Source organism: Acipenser ruthenus, chromosome 18 (assembly GCF_902713425.1).
Source record: "Acipenser ruthenus chromosome 18, fAciRut3.2 maternal haplotype, whole genome shotgun sequence".
NCBI lineage: Eukaryota > Metazoa > Chordata > Actinopteri > Acipenseriformes > Acipenseridae > Acipenser > Acipenser ruthenus.
Genome location: NC_081206.1, coordinates 32,122,964 through 32,143,956, shown reverse-complemented (window position 1 = coordinate 32,143,956; position 20,993 = coordinate 32,122,964). Strand labels below are relative to the sequence as shown.

Sequence of the window (20,993 nt, the reverse complement as noted above, 5' to 3'; positions counted from 1 at the left end):
TAAAGTCTTGAGGATGGAGGGATTGGCACTGCTGTCAGTATTTCTCCATGTCATTGTCCCCAAGCCAGCCTCCCATGGAAGAGTGATGGTGGGAAGAGAAGGTCACATTCCTGGGCGCTCCCTGCTCCTCCCTGTCTCTCCCTCACAATGACACCAGTGTCCCAACAGGCCAGGGAACCTGGAGTGAACTGGGATTCCTCCCACTGTCCCGGCTGCCAGTGTTGTTTTGTTTGCTGTGAAACTGGGGACTCGCGATCACAATTACATGAAACCACACGACACCGCTCCGCTGCACAAACGCAACGCTTTTAGTTGAGAAGCATTTGGAGAAACGGGTGCCGGTGTTCTGTACCGCACTGCGTGGGTATCTGTTCACTGGAACAGGGGTAGGGATCATCAGTGTGTTTCGTTTCTTAACTCCTCTTTAAAGGAGAAATGGTTAAAGTTTAACATATACTTGTTTGTACCGTGTGTGTGAGCGTGCATGCATGTCTGAATTTGTGTCAGTGTGTTTCAGTTTGTGTATGTGTGTCTCAGTGTGTGTGTCTCAGTGTGTTTCAGTTTGTGTGTGTCAGTGTGTGTCAGTGTGTTTGTTTGTGTGTGTCAGTGTGTTTGTCTCAGTGTATGTGTGTCTCAGTGTCTGTGTGTGTGTCAGTGTGTCTCAGTGTGTTTCAGTTTGTTTGTGTGTGTCAGTGTGTGCCTGTGTGTTTCAGTTTGTGTGTGTGTGTGTCAGTGTGACTCAGTGTGTGTGTGTGTCTCAGTGTCTGTGTGTCTCAGTGCTGTGTTCTATGAAGGCTCACAGACACCCTCCTCACAGGCTGCCTCCTCTCAGGACAGCGCCCCCTCCTGCTCAAGATGGAGGGTGAATTTGGGAACGAGCGGATCCGGGAGCTGCAGGAGCAGCGCATGACCGTCCAGAAAAAGACTTTCACAAAGTGGATCAACAACGTCTTCTACAAGAACAAGGTGAGCAGCAGCACTGCGTAGCAGCACAGGCTCGATCACTCCAAGGCTCTGTACAGGGACAAGAGCCAGCACCGGTCTGGTCAAAGCCACTCGCTGTAACACTGTAAATACCAACTGTGATAAGAGCAATTTAGAATGACTGCCAACCTCATAAACAGCACTGGAATTGCAGTGGAATGTTTGTGCTGCAGTTTCTCACACGGGAAGTTTGAGAATGTGCCCCCGCCCGTGCTCATTTCCTCATTTTGCATTACCGTACTTTGGGATTATCACGTGCCACCGGCAATAAAAATATACCCTCCTGTGGAGGTGACGTTATCAGCGATCACGACGACAGGCAGGTAGAATATCGCTGATGGGTTTGAAAGAGAGATTTAAAACAGCAAATCTGGAGCGCTCAGAGTCCCTCTGCTATCACTCCATAATCTCAAAACTCTCCATACACTGTACATGATGCACTGAGCAGCACACAGCATGACACAACTGTAAGAAACTACTGCATAACAGACACTGACAAACATCTTGGTTTATTGTTCAGCCAAAACCCATTTGTGAGAACATTATTAGCAAAGGCTTTAAAATCTCTTCATGCGGAAAAATGATGTACATTCAGCTCCTCCCTCCCTCTCTATCTCTGTGTTTGATATAGTGATCAGGGATGTGTACAGCTCTCCCTCTCCCTCTCTTCCTCTCTGTTTAACACAATGATCAGCTCCCCTCTCCTCCCCTCCCCCTCTCTCTTTCCCAGGTTGATATAGTGATCAGTCCCTCCCTCCCCTCCCTCTCTCTTTCCCAGGTTGATATAGTGATCAGTCCCTCCCTCCCCTCCCTCTCTTTTTCCCAGGTTGATATAGTGATCAGTCCCTCCCTCCCTCTCTTTTTCCCAGGTTGATATAGTGATCAATCCCTCCCTCCCTCTCTCTTTCCCAGGTTGATATAGTGATCAGGGATATGTACACAGAGCTGAAGAGCGGTGTCTATCTGATCAGGCTGCTGGAGCTCATCTCTGGAGAGAAGCTGGCCTCTCCGAGCAAGAAGAGCATGAGAGTGCACTACCTGGAGAACAACAGCATTGCCATCCGCTTCCTCAAGACCAAGGTACTGCAATACACAGGAACACACAATGCACAATACACTGTACACCTTACACGATGCACTGAGCAGCACACAGCGTTCACTATACTGTACACAAGACCCAGTAGACACACACTGCACTTCAAACCAGCCACCGCTGCCTGGAAAAAAGAACCAGGACCAAAGGAAGTCCAGAGCCAGGTCAGGCGGAGAATGTGACCATGGTCCAGGTCTTTGAATTGGCCCGGGTTCTCTCTGTTAGTTTGTTATTTGATGAGTGAACAGGTTTGTGGTGTCCTAATTGAAATGTATTCCCAGTGTTGGTTGCTCGCTTCATACCGTCACATCGCTTCATACCGTCACATTGTTTTATTCCTCTGTAACGGGTGATGTTGTGGTCACGCCTCTCCGCAGATAAGAGTGGATCTGATTGGCCCGGAGAACGTTGTCGATGGCGACCGCACTCTGATCCTGGGTCTCATCTGGATCATCATTCTGCGCTTCCAGATCTCGTCCATCACGCTGGACGAGGTACTGCGGGCGGTTTAAATCCCATGGCAAAAGTGTAGGGAAGCATACGGACGCAGAAAGGAGTCAAGGATAGAAATAGGACTCCCATTGCAGAACAGGTTGAGCCATTCCAGGTTTTACTGTGAGCTTCATTTTACTGTACCATTGCTGCACATACATTTCCATTAGTTAAACTTGCAATAACACCTGGCATGGACCAAACTGCTGTGACTGACAGAGGGACTCGTGTTACCATTCCTGGGAAAGGTAAGAATGATAAGTAATAAGAAAACGGAAGACGAAGTGAAAGAAAGAAAGAGATATACAAAGGGGGAGAAAGAAACAAAGATACAAATATAACAAAGGAGAAAAAGACAGATAAAAGTGGCTTGAAGAAAGGAAGAGAGAAAAGGAGGAGGAACAAAGCGAGTGGCTGGCAGACGGACCTTGAAGGTGGTTGTGTGTTGACTGCGTGTTGATTGCGTGTTGATTACGTGTTTGTGTGGTGATCCTGTGTTGATTGCGTGTTTGTGTGGTGAGCCTGTGTTGATTGCATGTTGATTGCATGTTTGTGTGGTGATCCTGTGTTGATTGCGTGTTTGTGTGGTGATCCTGTGTTGATTGCGTGTTGATTGCATGTTTGTGTGGTGATCCTGTGTTGTTTGTGTGGTGATCCTGTGTTGATTGCGTGTTTGTGTGGTGATCCTGTGTTGATTGCGTGTTTGTGTGGTGATCCTGTGTTGTTTGTGTGGGGATCCTGTGTTGATTGCGTGTTGATAGCGTGTTTGTGTGGTGATCCTGTGTTGTTTGTGTGGGGATCCTGTGTTGATTGCGTGTTGATAGCATGTTTGTGTGGTGATCCTGTGTTTGTGTGGTGATCCTGTGTTGATTGCATGTTGATAGCGTGTTTGTGTGCTGATCCTGTATTTGCGTGTCCCTCCAGGAGGAGTTTGGTGTCAGTGCCGCTCGCCGCTCTGCGAAGGAGGCCCTGCTGATCTGGTGCCAGCGCAGGACAGCCGGCTACAACAACGTCTGCGTGCAGGACTTCTCAGGCAGCTGGAGAGACGGCCTTGCCTTCAACGCTCTGATACACGCCCACCGGTGAGGACCCTATTTCAGCACATTCTGTAAAATCACACGCATAGGTGCACACAATATACTGTGTGATGGGACTGCACTATACACAATATACTGTGTGATGGGACTGCACTATACACTATATACTGTGTGATGGGACTGCACTATACACAATATACTGTGTGATGGGACTGCACTATACACAGTATACTGTGTGGTGGGACTGCACTATACACTATATACTGTGTGATGGGACTGCACTATACACTATATACTGTGTGATGGGACTGCACTATACACAATATACTGTGTGATGGGACTGCACTATACACTATATACTGTGTGATGGGACTGCACTATACACTATATACTGTGTGATGGGACTGCACTATACACAATATACTGTGTGATGGGACTGCACTATACACTATATACTGTGTGATGGGACTGCACTATACACTATATACTGTGTGATGGGACTGCACTATACACAATATACTGTGTGATGGGACTGCACTATACACTATATACTGTGTGATGGGACTGCACTATACACTATATACTGTGTGATGGGACTGCACTATACACAATATACTGTGTGATGGGACTGCACTATACACAATATACTGTGTGATGGGACTGCACTATACACTATATACTGTGTGATGGGACTGCACTATACACTATATACTGTGTGATGGGACTGCACTATACACTATATACTGTGTGATGGGACTGCACTATACACTATATACTGTGTGTTTTGGCCAGCAAGTTTTCCTCAGTGAAACGAGTATGATCCATCTCACATATTGACCTTCACTAAAATAAACATGAACCCAAGTTGAGATGAGGAATTGTTTTATGATGCACAATCCTGAATGCAAGCTGTTACAATGCAAGCAGAGCAGTGTGTTCAGATAGAAGCTTTCTATATAGTACACAGGGGCAGTTTACATGAGGTTGCGTTATACAGGGGAACACGTTGTGATATTCTGAAATGATCATTTCAGAAGTGTGCGGAGGGGGACAGATTATTCTCAAACTAAACCTCTTTTACTGAACAAGTGAGGGGGACATGTCTCGCTGCTCCCCTCCGTTCCACCACTGTGCCTGCTTGCTCCCCAGGCCCGACCTGCTTGATTACGGCTCCCTGCAGCCGGACCAGCCCCTGGTGAACCTGCGCACCGCGTTCAGGGTGGCAGAGAGCGTGCTGGGCATCTCGTGCCTGCTGGACCCCGAGGACGTGGCCGTGCCCCACCCCGACGAGAAGTCCATCATGACCTACGTGTCTCTCTACTACCACTACTTCAGCAAGCTGAAGCAGGGCCAGACTGTGCAGAAAAGGATCTCCAAGGTCAGGGAGCTGAAAGCGCAGGGCTATCCAGGGATAACTAGCGATAGCTGGGGCTTATCAGGGCTAACCACAGCTAACCACGGCTTTCAAATCTCATTTCTTGTCTGTGTGCTCAAGTAACTTTATCACTGCCACCTTTTAAAAGAGTTCTCACCACAGTTTTAAAATGCACTCACATGCCTTTCCTAGCTTTAGCAACATTATCACTGCCTTAGCAAATTCATTTGTATTTTGAGTAGTTTCTTTTTTGTATCTCTGCATATCTGTTTTTTGCTGTGATGGTGCTTTTACTGTGCTTTACATCACTTTTACTATGCTTTTACCACGATGTACCACAATCAACTTTGATATGGCCCTCTGCTGTTCTGGAGGCTTCGCTGCGCTTGCTTAATTCCCACATCCTCGGGGATTAGATGATTTCACACAAAGCTGAGAGGCTAATCAGCTCAGGGGGCAGGCTGTGGTCCTGATTCAAACATACACTGAGACGAGGAGAGGAGAGGAGAGGAGAGCTCAGCTCAGATATTTATAGTCCAAGACCTGTTCTGCTGGTTGACTGCTGAGACTATCTGGTCAGCACTAGAGACCGGTGTCTGGAAGTGAGCAGGAGGGTTAGAGAGAGAGAGAGAGGGGGAGGGGGACAGACTGGATTAGCAGGCCTTGGGTGGAGAGGGAGAGGGAGAGGGAGAGTGGGAGTGACTAAGCAAGTCATACTAATGACATGCACTGTAGGTAGGTAGGTAGGCAGGCAGGGGGAGACATGCCACTTACTATATTAAGACAGATAGATGTGAAGCATAGGGTGAAGGCTGGTTGACACGCAGACAGACAGACACAGAGGCCCAGGCACCTCTCACTGGGGGATCATGACCTCCAGTGGAAGCTTCAGTCACCTGTGGGTACGATGGCAGCTAATGAAGGGGGGGGCCCTGAAACTACAGAGACCCCCCCCGACTGCGGGCAAGGTGAGCCCCCAACCTGTACCCCTCTGTAGAGTTGCCAGCTCTCTCTCAACCTGTACCCCTCTGTAGAGCTCCCAGCTCTCCCTCCCTGCACCCCTCTGTAGAGCCCCCAGCTCTCCCTCCCTGTACCCCTCTGTAGAGCCCCCAGCTCTCCCTCCCTGTACCCCTCTGTAGAGCCCCCAGCTCTCCCTCCCTGTACCCCTCTGTAGAGCTCCCAGCTCTCCCTCCCTGTACCCCTCTGTAGAGCCCCCAGCTCTCCCTCCCTGCACCCCTCTGTAGAGCCCCCAGCTCTCTCTCAACCTGTACCCTTCTGTAGAGCTCCCAACTCTCCCTCCATGCACCCCTCTGTACTGTAACAGCTTTTCTACATTTCTAAAAGGACTCTCTGGTAATGGGTGCTGCTCTTTAGCCAAAAAGACTGGCCATCTTAGACCTACCCAGTTTAAAGTGCTGTGTGGAGAGAGCTCTCTGCTGCACCAGCTCACGACCCCCTTGCTTCCCCCTCCCCTGCCGCTCCAGATCGCGGGGCTGCTGAAGGAGCACGAGGACCTGAGGCAGCAGTATGAGAAGATGGTGTCCGACCTGCTGGCCTGGATCAAGGCCAAGGTGCTGGAGCTCGACGACCGGTGCTTCCCCAACTCCCTGCAGGGCGTGAAGCAGCTGGTGAGCCTCTTCAAGGACTACCGCACGCGGGAGAAGCCGCCCAAGTACCAGGAGCTCGGGGCCCTGGAGGCCCTCTTCTTCAACCTCCGCACCAGGCTGAGGGCCAACAACCAGCGTGCCTACCTGCCTCCCGAGGGCTGGGGACTGGGGGACGTGGAGAGGCAGTGGGGGGCGCTGGAGCGGGCAGAGCACGGCCGGGAAAGGGCACTGCAGGAGGAGTTGCTGAGGCTGGAGCAGCTGGAGCAGCTGGCGCAGAAATTCAGGCGCAAGGCGGCACTACGCGAGGGCTACCTGGTGGACACCGGCAAGCTCCTAGCCAAGCAGGACTATCGAGCCCTGCGGAGCCCGGAAGAAGCACAGGCTGCCACCTGCAGGCTGGAGGCCCTCACTGCAGACCTGCACTCCCAGGAGCAGCGATTCCGTGCTCTCCGTGACATGGCAGCCGTGATCGAGAGGGAGGATTATCATAGCAAGGGGCAGATCACACAGAGGTGAGGGGGAGGGAGAGAGGAGGAGTATACAGGTGGGGCAGATCACACAGAGGTGAGGGGAGGGAGAGAGGAGGAGTATACAGGTGGGGCAGATCACACAGAGGTGAGGGGAGGGAGAGAGGAGGAGTATACAGGTGGGGCAGATCACACAGAGGTGAGGGGGAGGGAGAGAGGAGGAGTACACAGGTGGGGCAGATCACACAGAGGTGAGGGGGAGGGAGAGAGGAGGAGTATACAGGTGTGTGGGGGGGGGGCTCTGTGTGTGTGTATCTAAGTTTCTTTCCTGTGGTGTTGTTGCAGAGAGGAGGCGATCGCTCAGCGATGGAGAGAGTTGCTGCAGCAGCTGCAGAGACACCGAGAGACCCTACAGGGCGTTGTGCAGACTCTGGGGCTGCTGAGGGACATTGAGGGGGTGTCACAGGACCTGCAAGAGCTGCAGGTGAGTTCCACTGGCTTTGTACATCTCTGGCTCTCCTCACTTTCCTCCCTTCTCTTCCACTCTCCTCTTTCTCTCTCCCTCCTCTATTCCCCTTTCTCGCCACTCTTCCATATCTCTTGCTCCCTCTCCTCTCCTCTGTCTCACCTCTCTCTCTCTCTCATGCTCTTTCTCATGTCTCTCTCCCTTTCTTTCCCTCCCCTTCTCCCCCTCTCCCACTCCCCCCTCTCTCACACCTCTCTCTGCTTTTCCCTTGACACTCCCTCGCCTCTCTCTGTGTCTGTCTCCCAGGCCTTGGCCTCCTCTCCAGACTATGGGAAGCACCTCCCGGAGACTGAAGCCCTGCTGCAGAGGCAGGATCTGCTGGACTCTCAGATCTCCTCTCAGGGGGAGGCGCTACGGAGCCTGACTCGGAGAGTGGAGGGGCTCAAGGCTGAGCAGCAGGTACAGACCCAGGTGCGAGCCCTCAACACCCAGTACCAGAACCTGGAGGCTCAAAGCAGGAGCAGGTGAGCAAGGGCATAAGGGCGAGGGGCGAAGGGCTAGGAGAGAAGCGCTGGGTGATAGGGGTTAGGGCTAGGGGAGAAGGGCTGGGTGATAGGGGTTAGGGGAGAAGGGCTGGGTGATTTATACAAACATCAATTATGTATCATCACACTCAGTACAGAGAGAACTTCACTACTGTGTTCACATGCACAGAGAATGGATCATTTTGTAATTGATGGTTTTGAATGAAATGTGCAGTAGAGTTTACGATCCAGACTCAGCAGGGTTGGGAGGAATCCAAGCTTCTGAACCCACTTGATTCCCATTGAAACCCCAAACCCGATTCCAGCTCCAAACTGGTCTCCATGCAGAATATAGTGCAGAGGACTCGGACATTGATTCCTCAAACAGGGAGCCTGAAGCCTGTGAGTCTGTGCAGCTGAGCGAGGTTCTGCTGACCTGGCCGCTGTCTTCTCTCTCAGGAGGCAGGCCCTGCTGCAGCAGCTCGAGGTGTTTGAGTTCTTCAGGGACTGTGAGGAGGTCGAGTCCTGGGTCTACGAGAAGTGGCAGCTTGTTCGAACCTCCAGCCTGGGGAGAGACCTCAACCAGATCCTGCTGACCACCCAGAAACTCAAGGTGACCCGCTCCCCCAGAGGAGGGACAGGGAGGAAATGGAACTATGTGCAGACAACTTGATCATTACATCATCATACTGTATAGCCAATCCACACTACCTTAGTAATGCAAGAGCAACATGCAATGAAACTACAGGATTGCCTGCCAATCCATTCACAGTCACGTTTACAAAGCGTGATGATCTCACAGCATTTAGGTGGGTAGTCTCTGTTCCACAAGGTTGTGATTCTCAAGCACAGCACTGGGTGTTAGAGGAGCGGGTGTGGGAGTGACAAGGACGCGGTGGAAGGAGGGAGGTGAGAGTGAGTGACGGGGAGAGGGAGAGGGAGAGGGAGAGGGAGAGGGAGTGACAAGGACGGTGGAAGGAGGGAGGTGAGAGTGAGTGACAGGGAGGGGGAGAGGGAGAGGGAGTGACAAGGACGGTGGAAGGAGGGAGGTGAGAGTGAATGATGGGGAGGGAGAGGGAGAGGGAGTGACAAGGACGGTGGAAGGAGGGAGGTGAGAGTGAATGGTGGAGAGGGAGAGGGAGAGGGAGTAGGAGGGGTAACGGCAGTGGCAGTGAGAGTGACAAACACTATTTCACATGGACGTTATCCAGAAGCAAAGCACAGGGTGTGACGGGAGAGACATTGACAGAGACATTGACAGACAGAGACGCATTGACAGAGATATCACTGTGTGTTGCAGGCTCTGGAAGCGGAGGTGCTTTCCTATAAGCCCCTGTGCAGCGGGGTGGTCAAGAGAGGTCACGACCTCTGCAGGAAGGGTCACCCGAATGAGCGGGAGATCAGGAAGTGGGCGGAGACTCTGCAGAGGCAGTGGCAGCAGCTGACAGACGAGGTGGCCAATCGCAAGACACGACTGCAGGCGGCAGTGCTCATCAAACAGGTAGGCAGGAAGTGATGTCAGAGTGCCTTTGTTGCCTGATCACTGCACGGTTTTAAGACATTTAACACCTGATAGAAATAGAGAGACAGCCAATAGAAACCACTGTGCCTTTGGAGTCTGGCTTCTGAACCAATAGAAACCACTGTGCCTTTGGAGCCTGGTGTCTGAACCAATAGAAACCACTGTGCCTTTGGAGCCTGGCTTCTGAACCAATAAAAAGCACTGTGCCTTTGGAGCCTGGCTTCTGAACCAATAGAAAGCACTGTGCCTTTGGAGCCTGGCTTCTGAACCAATAGAAAGCACTGTGCCTTTGGAGCCTGGCTTCTGAACCAATAGAAAGCACTGTGCCTTTGGAGCCTGGCTTCTGAACCAATAGAAAGCACTGTGCCTTTGGAGCCTGGCTTCTGAACCAATAGAAAGCACTGTGCCTTTGGAGCCTGGCTTCTGAACCAATAGAAAGCACTGTACCTTTGGAGCCTGGCTTCTGAACCAATAAAAAGCACTGTGCCTTTGGAGCCTGGCTTCTGAACCAATAGAAAGCACTGTGCCTTTGGAGCCTGGCTTCTGAACCAATAGAAAGCACTGTGCCTTGTGGGACTCCTGTATCTAGCGTCCTGTCCTGCGTTTCCTCTCCAGTATTTTGTCGATGTGAACGAGGCGGACTCCTGGCTTCGAGAGAGGCAGCCCCTGCTCACCAGTGAGGATTGTGGGAAGGACGAGTCAAGTGCAGAGGCCCTGCTGCAGCGCCACCTGCGGCTGGAGAAGGAGATAGCAGCTTACTCATCGGAGGTGAAGCGGCTGGGGGAGCAGGCCAAGAGCGCCGCCCTGCAGGCCCCTCTCACTGTGAGTATCTGCCTCCTTGGGGCTGGCTGGGATTTTGGACACTGTAGTTTAGGGATCTCAGAGAAGTGTTTTTATACAATCTAGAAACTCTTTAATGATGATATTAACAGTTCTAGATTACGATTACAAATAATAACGTGTTTGAATTCTTTCTTTTCCCTATCATCTATTATTAGAATGTAATCTAAAGTGGTTAATAGCATCAATATCATACGTGTTTATAGATTATATATAACCAGTTATAACGGATACCAAAGTGTTACTATAAAACAATGACTACGTCAATAATAATGTATTATTATTATTATTGTTATTATTATTATTATTACAGTTATTATTATTATTATTATTATTGTTATGATTATTGTTATCCCTCGGTAGTAGCCGTATTCATTATTATTGTGATGGTTGTCAGGAGGAGCCCCAGGAGAAGCTGAGGGTGCCCGACAGTGCTTCCTCAGAGGAGGAGGGCGATGGGAAGGAGAGAGGACGGCCGCTGAGCCGGAGAGCAGCCGGAGGGAGGAAGCTTGAACCAGGGGCCGGGGGGAGCGCACAGCCTGCACAAGTCAAGATGAGATTGACCTTCAGAGGTAACTGCCATGCACACGACTTCAATCATTGTGTCTAAAATCCAGGCGTTAATCCAGGGTACGATCCTGTCACAGCCCCCATCAGCTCTGGCACTGTTCAGCTGGAGAGCAGGGACGACCAGCAGTGAAATTATATTTTCTGTGGCTCTACGTAGGACTCGATACCAATAAAAAAATAAAAATAAAAAAGTTAATTTCTGCAAATGAACCCTCTGTAGTTCCATTAAATGTGAAACAGCTTTCATAATAAATGTTTCATTTTTGGCTAAATTCCCATCTTCTAGAGCCCTGTCCTTGGTGTTTACAGCAGTGGCAGATGTATGTTAGTGAGATGCTGGTCTCAAGGGCTTGAACACTCGTTCCTGCCCATTTCTGACTAATACCCAGCGTAGGGTTACAGTTACAGTTCCCAAGAGTGTTGAAACCACACCCTCGTCCCTCCCCTAGGTCCTCTTATGGGAACTAGCCTCATCGCAAGGTTGCATCCCCTTCAGAGTGTCATTGTTCATGAACTCGCTCTGCAGTAGCTCTCGGTGCTTGTGTGTTTCCGCAGTGTCATTGTTCATGAACTCGCTCTGCAGTAGCTCTCGGTGCTTGTGTGTTTCCGCAGTGTCATTGTTCATGAACTCGCTCTGCAGTAGCTCTCGGTGCTTGTGTGTTTCCGCAGTGTCATTGTTCATGAACTCGCTCTGCAGTAGCTCTCGGTGCTTGTGTGTTTCCGCAGTGTCATTGTTCATGAACTCGCTCTGCAGTAGCTCTCGGTGCTTGTGTGTTTCCGCAGTGTCATTGTTCATGAACTCGCTCTGCAGTAGCTCTCGGTGCTTGTGTGTTTCCGCAGTGTCATTGTTCATGAACTCGCTCTGCAGTAGCTCTCAGTGCTTGTGTGTTTCCGCAGTGTCATTGTTCATGAACTCGTTCTGCAGTAGCTCTCAGTGGTGCTTGTGTGTTTCCACAGTGTCATTGTTCATGAACTCGCTCTGCAGTAGCTCTCGGTGCTTGTGTGTTTCCACAGTGTCATTGTTCATGAACTCGCTCTGCAGTAGCTCTCAGTGCTTGTGTGTTTCTGCTTCCTCCCAGATGGGAAGCTGGAGTTCCCCAGGGGTCAGGTGATGGAGGTGCTGAGTCAGGGGGACGGTGACAAGTGGAGGCTGAAGAACAGTAAGGGAGAGGTGGCACTGGTTCCAGTCTCCCACCTCGCTGAGCTCCAAGCCAAGGTAAGAGCAGGCAGTTGGATTAAGAATCAGGATTCAGTCATTTGAAAAAGATCATAAGTTACCTCTTCTTGTCTTATCGTCTCACTGCGTAACCTGTTTGATTGTGCGTGTCTTGTCTCTCAGTGTTTTGATTCTTGGTTGCAGTGTCTCTGTGTTAGATCGTGCTTGTCTCTCTGTGTTAGATCGTGCTTGTCTCTCTGTGTTAGATCGTGCTTGTCTCTCTGTGTTAGATCGTGCTTGTCTCTCTCTGTTAGATCGTGCTTGTCTCTCTCTGTTAGATCGTGCTTGTCTTATCGTCTCACTGTGTAAGCTGTTTGATTGCTCTCCTCAGGTGGTGGTGGACTCCCCGATGCTGAAGAACGGAGTTAAGGGGAGCCCCCTGACCAAGGTGAGCCGGCCCAGGCGCAGTCGCTCGATGCGTCGCGGCACCACAGAGATCCAGTTCAGCTCAGCGACCGGACCCGACCCGCACCTCGACCCAGACACCATCCGCAGCACCCAGAGCGAGCTGGACTCCGAATTCAACACCCTGCTCAGACTTGCCCAGGTAACGACACAGCGACCATGGGCTACAGATACACAGTGAACAGGCCACCTTGGTACAAAGCCCCCATGGTTAAGACCTTCAGTATTAAGGACACATTTTGTTGGTCCCTTGCCTGGTCTTCATGGAGAGGTTTCACTGTATAGATCTGATAGATCTGTAGACATGGCTGCCTGCATGTCTGGGTTATTGTTTCTTGTTCATTGCCCGTTCTGTGCAGCAGAGAAAGGCCGCTCTGCATTTTCACCCTGCACCCTCCCTCTCTCTTTTCCCCCGGCGCAGACTCGGAGGACAGCCCTGGAGGAGACGATCCGGCTCTTCCGATTCTACAGCATGTGTCGGGAGTGTGAGTCCTGGATGGGGGACAAGGAGAACGTGCTCAACACCTTCCAGCCCAAATCCGAGAACGTGGAGGTCATGCAGGTCAAGTACCAGGTAAGGAGGAAGGAAGGACACCCCTCTGCAGGCTCTTACACCAATACTTATCTCTCACTGGGGTGAAGTCCCAGATGGAGGGGATGCAGTGGAAGTTGTCATATGTCCGTACAGATTTCACATGCAATGTTTGCATTTCTCTGGAGACCCGCTTCTCCAGCTTGGTATTAACATTATTGAGCATGCTCTGAGACAGTAGTCCTCATGTGAACCTGCAGACCTGGCTCTATCCTGGTAACCTGCACACCCGCTGCTCTGCATGGTGAGGAAACGCTGTTAACTCTTTGTGTCTTCCAGAACTTCCTGATGGAGCTGGCTGGTGGGAGGAGCCGACTGGATGACATCACCAGGCTGGGGGAGGAGCTAGTGAAGAGCGGCCACAGCAAGGAGGACGAGATCCGGGCGAGAGAGGAGCAGGTCACCCACAGGTCAGGAGACACACACACACACACTGAGATGCTGAGACACACAAACGGAAACACTGAGACTAACCCTGAAACAGACATTGAGACACACACACACACATTTTTTATGTTGTGTTGTGTTGTTTTTATATTATGTTGCGGTGCTGTTTTAAGCTTGTGTTCGCCGCACTGTGTCATGTTGTTAACCCCGTGTTGCTGGCTCGGCAGGTGGGAGCGGCTGCAGCACCTCAAGGATGAGAAGGGGCGGGAGCTGCAGGGCACGGCCGATGTCAAGTCCTTCCTGCAGAGCTGCCAGGACGCCCGGACCCTGCTGCAGGAGAAACTGGCCCAGCTGGAGGGCACCGAGCTGGGCAGCACCTCACCCGCTCTGGAGGCTGAACGCCGCAGGCAGGGCCATGCCGAGAGAGAGATCCAGGCGTTGGAGAGGAGGATCGAGTACCTGAAGGGCATAGCCAAGATGTGGGTGCACCGCCACTGCCCTCACTGCTCACTGCTGGCACTCCCTGCTTCTCTACTGAAAACCCTCCTCTCTCAAATCCAAGTCATCTTTACTGGCATGACGTGCAAGACGTGCAAGCGTTGCCAGCGTTAATGCAGCCAACCGACAGCAATATTTAAGATTGATATATGCATAAAAAATAGCAATGCATGTAGATTTGATACCCCTCTCCACTTCCTCTCTTCCCTCAGGAAGCAGGACTCGAGCCCAGCGGAGAGTGCTGCGATCCTGGCGGAGGTGCGCGATCTGGAGCGCCTGCTGGAGCGAGTGAAGGCGCAGGCAGAGGGGCGGAGGAGAGGAGTGGAGGAGGGGCTGCACAGGGCTCGCTTCCTCCAGGAGACTCGGGACTTGCAGCTCTGGGCGGAGGGGGCTCGGGACAGGCTGGGGGGGCAGGAGAGCGGCTCTGACCTGGCCTCCGCAGAGAGGCTGCTGCAAGAGAACCAGGACCTCCGGAAAGAGATGGACGCACAGCGGGAGAGGTGAGGGAAGAGGAGGAGGGGGAGAGGGGAGAGATGGGGGAGAGCAGACCTTAGGTCCACTGCCAGTCTGCTGCAAGACGACTATGATCTCCGTTGATAAAGACTACAAGTCTTTATCAACGGGAGGGAGTTTTCCAATGGTACAGAATGGAGTCTAAATCCTATGTGTGTGTGCCTCTGCCCATGGCTTTGTGATCAGGTTGCAGTCAGCAGAGGTGCTGGGGGACTCCCTGTCCAGCTGCTCTCCTGGCAGTGCCTCTGAGGTGAGACAGACTCTGAGCAAGCTGAACCGCCAGTGGGCAGAGCTGGACCAGCTGTGGGCCAATCGGGACAAGCGCCTGAATGAGGGGGTGGAGTTGCAGCACTTCAACCGCGAGGCTGACCGGATCGAGGCGGCGCTGTCGAGTCATGAGGCCAGGCTTCGAGTGCAGGACCTGGGGGTGAGAGAGCAGGACACAGAGCTGTAAAACAAGGCTTTCAGCAGCAAAGCCCTCCGCTGAAGGAGGGGACAAACCGCTGCACTGAACTGTTCCTGTGTACAAGCGGCCAGGCTAAACTGGATATTAGTTCAGCCTGACCATATTCCACACATGGTTTTCCCCTCCAATTAAGACAAACCAGCACATTTTCACATGAATGATCGGCCAGCTCAATTGGAGGGGAAGTACAAATGTAATATTTAATATTAATATTTAAGATACTTTGAAAGCACAGTAAAGCTGCACAGGTTTGGTAAGCACCTCTAGACAAGTTATAAATGTGCAAGTTTAATTTTTTTTATGTAAGTGTAGGTGGTGATGTAGGTTGATGGCTCTGATTGACACCTGAGCGGATGGCTGTGTGGATGGCTGTGTGGATGGCTGTGTGGATGGCTGTGTTGACAGTGGATTGCTGTGTTGATTGCTGTGTGGATGGCTGTGTTGACAGTGGATTGCTGTGTTGATGGCTGTATTTACTGCTGTGTTGACAGTGGATTGCTGTGTGGATGGCTGTGTGGATTGCTGTGTTGATGGCTGTATTTACTGCTGTGTTGACAGTGGATTGCTGTGTGGATGGCTGTGTTGACAGTGGATTGCTGTGTTGATTGCTGTGTGGATGGCTGTGTTGACAGTGGATTGCTGTGTTGATGGCTGTATTTACTGCTGTGTTGACAGTGGATTGCTGTGTTGATGGCTGTGTGGATGGCTATGTGGATTGTTGTGTTGACAGTGGATTGCTGTGTTGATGGCTGTATTTACTGCTGTGTTGACGGCTGTGTGGATGGCTGTGTGGATGGCTGTGTTGACAGTGGATTGCTGTGTTGATGGCTGTATTTACTGCTGTGTTGACAGTGGATGGCTGTGTTGATTGCTGTGTGGATGGCTGTGTTGACAGTGGATTGCTGTGTGGATGGCTGTGTGGATTGTTGTGTTGACAGTGGATTGCTGTGTTGATGGCTGTGTTGATGGCTGTGTGGATTGCTGTGTTGATGGCTGTATTTACTGCTGTGTTGACGGCTGTGTGGATGGCTGTGTGGATGGCTGTGTTGACAGTGGATTGCTGTGTTGATGGCTGTATTTACTGCTGTGTTGACAGTGGATGGCTGTGTTGATTGCTGTGTGGATGGCTGTGTTGACAGTGGATTGCTGTGTGGATGGCTGTTTTGATGGCTGTGTGGATGGCTGTGTTGACAGTGGATGGCTGTGTTGACGGCCGTGTGGACGGAGGATTCCAATGCAGTGTGTTGTCTCCCCTCAGGACTCAGTGGACAGTGTGCAGAGCCTGCTGAAGAGACAGGATGAGCTGGAGAGCCTAGTGAAGGTGCTGGACCCCAGGATCAGGGGTCTGCAGGAGAAGGGGGACCAGCTGGCAGGGAAACGGCACTTTGCTGCTAAAAAGTAAACACTCAGTTACTTAGCCTTCGAAATCAAGACCAAAAACCTGATCCAAATTGGTTCAAAACCCAAATAAATAATTTCCTTTTCCTTTATTTATTTATTTATTTATTTATTTATTTATTGAACGTTTATAATAACAGAAACATTCAACATTCTTACTATCCACACTTTAAAAACGTGCTCTGAAATGAATACCTTAATAATAGCAGCCATGTGCATTCCCCACAGCATCCAGCAGAGGGTGCAGGCAGTGCAGCGCCGGAGAGAGCAGCTGGGAGAGAGCAGGGACTCCAGGAGGAAGAAGCTGCAGGAGTCACTGAAACATCAGGTACAGCACTGCCCCTTCACCTGCTTTCTACTGAGCTGCTGTTGTGTGCAGAGCACTGAGCTGCTGTTGTGTTGTGTGCGGTGTGTTTGGCCCTCAGGAGTTTAACCGCGATGCCGCAGAGATGCTCCTGTGGATGGATGAGAAGTTCATGATCGCGGAGGACGAATCGTACCGAGACCCGACCAACGTCCTGCTCAAACTGAAGAGACACGAAGCAGCAGAGAAGGAGATGCAGGCTAACCAAGTGCGACTGGAGGAACTCAAACAGGTGAGGGGACAGGAGGGGAGAAGCAGGTGAAGGAGGGAGGGGATGAAACAGCAGAGTAAGGGAACAGTTCCATTGTCCTTCTCCTTTCATGAACACTGAATTCAGAAGCATGAAAACAAAATACTTTAATTTGTGTTCCCTTAAATAAAATCTTATTAAATGTTGTTGTTATATAGTGCTGTATTTGAATAACCCACCTGTGTGTCTCTGTGTCTCTCTATCCCTGTGTCTCTGTGTCTCTCTATCCCTGTGTCTCTGTGCCTCTCTATCCCTGTGTCTCTGTGTCTCTCTATCCCCGTGTCTCTGTGTCTCTCTATCCCTGTGTCTCTCTATCCCCGTGTCTCTGTGTCTCTCTATCCCTGTGTCTCTGTGTCTCTCTATCCCTGTGTCTCTGTGTCTCTCTATCCCTGTGTCTCTGTGTCTCTCTATCCCTGTGTCTCTGTGTCTCTCTATCCCTGTGTCTCTGTGTCTCTCTATCCCTGTGTCTCTTTGCCTCTCTATCCCTGTGTCTCTGTGCCTCTCTATCCCCGTGTCTCTGTGTCTCTCTATCCCTGTGTCTCTGTGTCTCTCTATCCCTGTGTCTCTGTGTCTCTCTATCCCTGTGTCTCTGTGTCTCTCTATCCCTGTGTCTCTTTGCCTCTCTATCCCTGTGTCTCTGTGTCTCTCTATCCCTGTGTCTCTCTATCCCCGTGTCTCTGTGTCTCTCTATCCCTGTGTCTCTGTGTCTCTCTATCCCTGTGTCTCTGTGTCTCTCTATCCCTGTGTCTCTGTGTCTCTCTATCCCTGTGTCTCTGTGTCTCTCTATCCCTGTGTCTCTGTGTCTCTCTATCCCTGTGTCTCTTTGCCTCTCTATCCCTGTGTCTCTGTGTCTCTCTATCCCTGTGTCTCTGTGCCTCTCTATCCCTGTGTCTCTGTGCCTCTCTATCCCTGTGTCTCTGTGCCTCTCTATCCCTGTGTCTCTGTGTTTCTCTATCCCTGTGTCTCTGTGCCTCTCTATCCCTGTGTCTCTTTGCCTCTCTATCCCTGTGTCTCTGTGTCTCTCTATCCCTGTGTCTCTTTGCCTCTCTATCCCTGTGTCTCTGTGCCTCTCTATCCCCGTGTCTCTGTGTCTCTCTATCCCTGTGTCTCTTTGCCTCTCTATCCCTGTGTCTCTGTGCCTCTCTATCCCCGTGTCTCTGTGTCTCTCTATCCCTGTGTCTCTCTAACTCTGTGTGTTAGGCGTGTGCGGCGATGCTGGCGGAGGGTCACGGTGCCCGTCACGCGCTCCAGGAGAAGATGGGCAATGTGAGCAGCAGGTGGGCGGAGCTGCAGGGGAAGATGACGGAGCGCGGAGACAAGCTGAGGCAGGCCGGGCAGCAGGAGCAGCTGATGGAGCTTCTGCAGGTAAAGCACCAGCCCGACACAATGAGCAGACAGACTGTCCTCACAATGTATAATCAGAATACACACCTGAGAGTTCATTTCAACTCGTAAATCATTTTAACTGTAAATAACTAGCAAGAAACCCCATAGAACAGTTCCTGCACTTCTGACCTCCCCGCCTCGCTGTCACAATTCCCGTAATGAAGCTGTTTTTGTACCCCTGACCTCCCCGCCTCGTTGTCACAATTCTCGTAATGAAGCAATTTTTGTACCCCTGACCTCCCCGCCTCGTTGTCACAATTCTCGTAATGAAGCAATTTTTGTACCCCTGACCTCCCCGCCTCGTTGTCATCACAATTCCCGTAATGAAGCTGTTTTTGTACCCCTGACCTCCCGCCTCGTTGTCACAATTCTCGTAATGAAGCTGTTTTTGTACCCCTGACCTCCCCGCCTCGTTGTCACAATTCCCGTAATGAAGCTGTTTTTGTACCCCTGACCCTCCCGCCTTGTTGTCACAATTCCCGTAATGAAGCTGTTTTTGTACCCCTGACCTCCCCGCCTCGTTGTCACAATTCTTGTAATGAAGCTGTTTTTGTACCCCTGACCTCCCACCTCGTTGTCACAATTTTCGTAATGAAGCAGTTTTTGTACCCCTGACCTCCCCGCCTCGTGTCACAATTCTCGTAATGAAGCAGTTTTTATACCCCTGACCTCCCCGCCTCGTTGTCACAATTCTTGTAATGAAGCTGTTTTTGTACCCCTGACCTCCCGCCTCGGTGTCACAATTCTCGTAATGAAGCTGTTTTTGTACCCCTGACCTCCCGCCTCGTTGTCACAATTCTCGTAATGAAGCTGTTTTTGTACCCCTGACCTCCCCGCCTCGTTGTCACAATTTTCGTAATGAAGCTGTTTTTGTACCCCTGACCTCCCGCCTCGTTGTCACAATTCCCGTAATGAAGCTGTTTTTGTACCCCTGACCTCCCCGCCTCGTTGTCACAATTCTCGTAATGAAGCTGTTTTTTGTACCCCTGACCTCCCCGCCTCGTTGTCTCATTTCCCAGGATGCCAAGGTGAACATGGAGGCGATCGAGAGGATGCTGCAGGATGCTGGGAAAGGTCACGACCTGCGCTCCAGCCGGCAGCTGCTGAAGGAACACCGGCAGCTGGAGAGCGAGACGCACGAGCTGGCGGAGAAGATGAACGCCATCGTGAGCCGCGCAAAGAACATGGCAACCAACCACTTCGACTCCCAGAGGATCCTGAGAGAGACGCAGAAATACCTGGACAGGTGAGCCCTGCGAGGAAATACAGATAGAGGTCTGAGAGAGATAGCAGGGATGGAAATAAGACTCCCGTTGCACAGCAGTTTGATCTATTACTGTTAGAATCAATAAGACACACCTGAGCTTGTTACCGCTACACTGTGGCTAATCAAGCTCCTAGTAAAACTTGGAATGGGTGAAACTGCTATTCAATTGGATAGAGTCTTATTTCCATTCCTAGATAGACAGTTGAGTCTTGAGAGAGAGACACAATACTTGAATATGGGAGGTCTAGAGACGCAGAAATACCTCAACAAACTAGGGCTTGCAGAAAGACAATACCTACACAGGAGAGCCTGCAGAGAGACAATACCTACACAGGAGAGCCTGCAGTGAGACAATACCTACACAGGAGAGCCTGCAGAGAGACATTACCTACACAGGAGAGCCTGCAGAGAGAGTACCTGAACAGCCTCAGATTCATGAAGTTTTCCCTGCAGGTTCCCTGGCAGTGTGTGTGTGACACGGCTGCTGTGTATTTCCCTGCAGGTTCGAGTCCCTGCAGCGCCCCCTGTCTCAGCGGAGGACCCAGCTGGAGGCATCGGTGGTGCTGTATGAGTTCTACCACGACCTGGACCTGGAGCGAGGCTGGGTCTCGGAGCGCCGGCCCGGAGCAACCTCCACAAACTACGGGAGGTCACTGGACACCGCACAGAGCCTGCTGCAGAAACACAGGGTACAGACACACTGCACAGACTAGACCAGAAACACAGGGTACAGACACACTGCACAGACTAGACCAGAAACACAGGGTACAGACACACTGCACAGACTAGACCAGAAACACAGGGTACAGACACACTGCACAGACTAGACCAGAAACACAGGGTACAGACACACTGCACAGACTAGACCAGAAACACAGGGTACAGACACACAGTATTTACCGGGATGGAAATAAGGCTCCCGATACATAGCAGTTTGATCCATTCCTGGTTTAATAAGACACACCTGAGCCTGTTACCTATGCACTGTGACTAATCCATCAAAGTAAACACCTGGAATGGATGATGTATATATTTCTCACCCCATTGTGTGTCGCTCTCTCTCGCTCTCTCTCCCTCTCTCCCCCTCTCTCTCTCCCCCCTCTCTCTTGCTCTCTCTCCCTCTCTCTCCATCTCTCTCCCCCTCTCTCTCTCTCTCCCTCTCCCTCTCCCCCTCTCTCTCTCCCCCTCTCTCTCTCCCCCCTCTCTCTTGCTCTCTCTCCCCCTCTCTCTCTCCCTCTCTCTCCCCCTCTCTCTCCCCCTCTCCCTCTCTCTCG

The 20,993-nt window shown here is 51.2% G+C and overlaps 1 protein-coding gene across 1 annotated transcript in view; it reads left to right on the top strand.

Moving 5' to 3' along the window:
* LOC117422559 (spectrin beta chain, non-erythrocytic 5-like) overlaps positions 1-20,993 on the top strand; it is a 51,783-nt gene that overhangs the window by 3,078 nt on the left and 27,712 nt on the right. The window contains exons 2-26 of the mRNA XM_058992020.1: positions 818-966; positions 1,897-2,064; positions 2,455-2,571; positions 3,494-3,651; positions 4,756-4,984; positions 6,466-7,100; positions 7,401-7,539; positions 7,828-8,045; positions 8,505-8,658; positions 9,346-9,546; positions 10,183-10,389; positions 10,805-10,979; positions 12,057-12,193; positions 12,525-12,740; positions 13,020-13,172; positions 13,470-13,600; positions 13,805-14,056; positions 14,288-14,575; positions 14,775-15,015; positions 16,313-16,452; positions 16,681-16,780; positions 16,878-17,048; positions 18,267-18,431; positions 19,472-19,698; positions 20,222-20,408. Coding sequence (XP_058848003.1) covers positions 856-966; positions 1,897-2,064; positions 2,455-2,571; positions 3,494-3,651; positions 4,756-4,984; positions 6,466-7,100; positions 7,401-7,539; positions 7,828-8,045; positions 8,505-8,658; positions 9,346-9,546; positions 10,183-10,389; positions 10,805-10,979; positions 12,057-12,193; positions 12,525-12,740; positions 13,020-13,172; positions 13,470-13,600; positions 13,805-14,056; positions 14,288-14,575; positions 14,775-15,015; positions 16,313-16,452; positions 16,681-16,780; positions 16,878-17,048; positions 18,267-18,431; positions 19,472-19,698; positions 20,222-20,408 — 4,920 coding nt within the window. The 5' untranslated portion in view covers positions 818-855. The remainder of the gene's footprint in view (positions 1-817; positions 967-1,896; positions 2,065-2,454; positions 2,572-3,493; positions 3,652-4,755; positions 4,985-6,465; positions 7,101-7,400; positions 7,540-7,827; positions 8,046-8,504; positions 8,659-9,345; positions 9,547-10,182; positions 10,390-10,804; positions 10,980-12,056; positions 12,194-12,524; positions 12,741-13,019; positions 13,173-13,469; positions 13,601-13,804; positions 14,057-14,287; positions 14,576-14,774; positions 15,016-16,312; positions 16,453-16,680; positions 16,781-16,877; positions 17,049-18,266; positions 18,432-19,471; positions 19,699-20,221; positions 20,409-20,993) is intronic.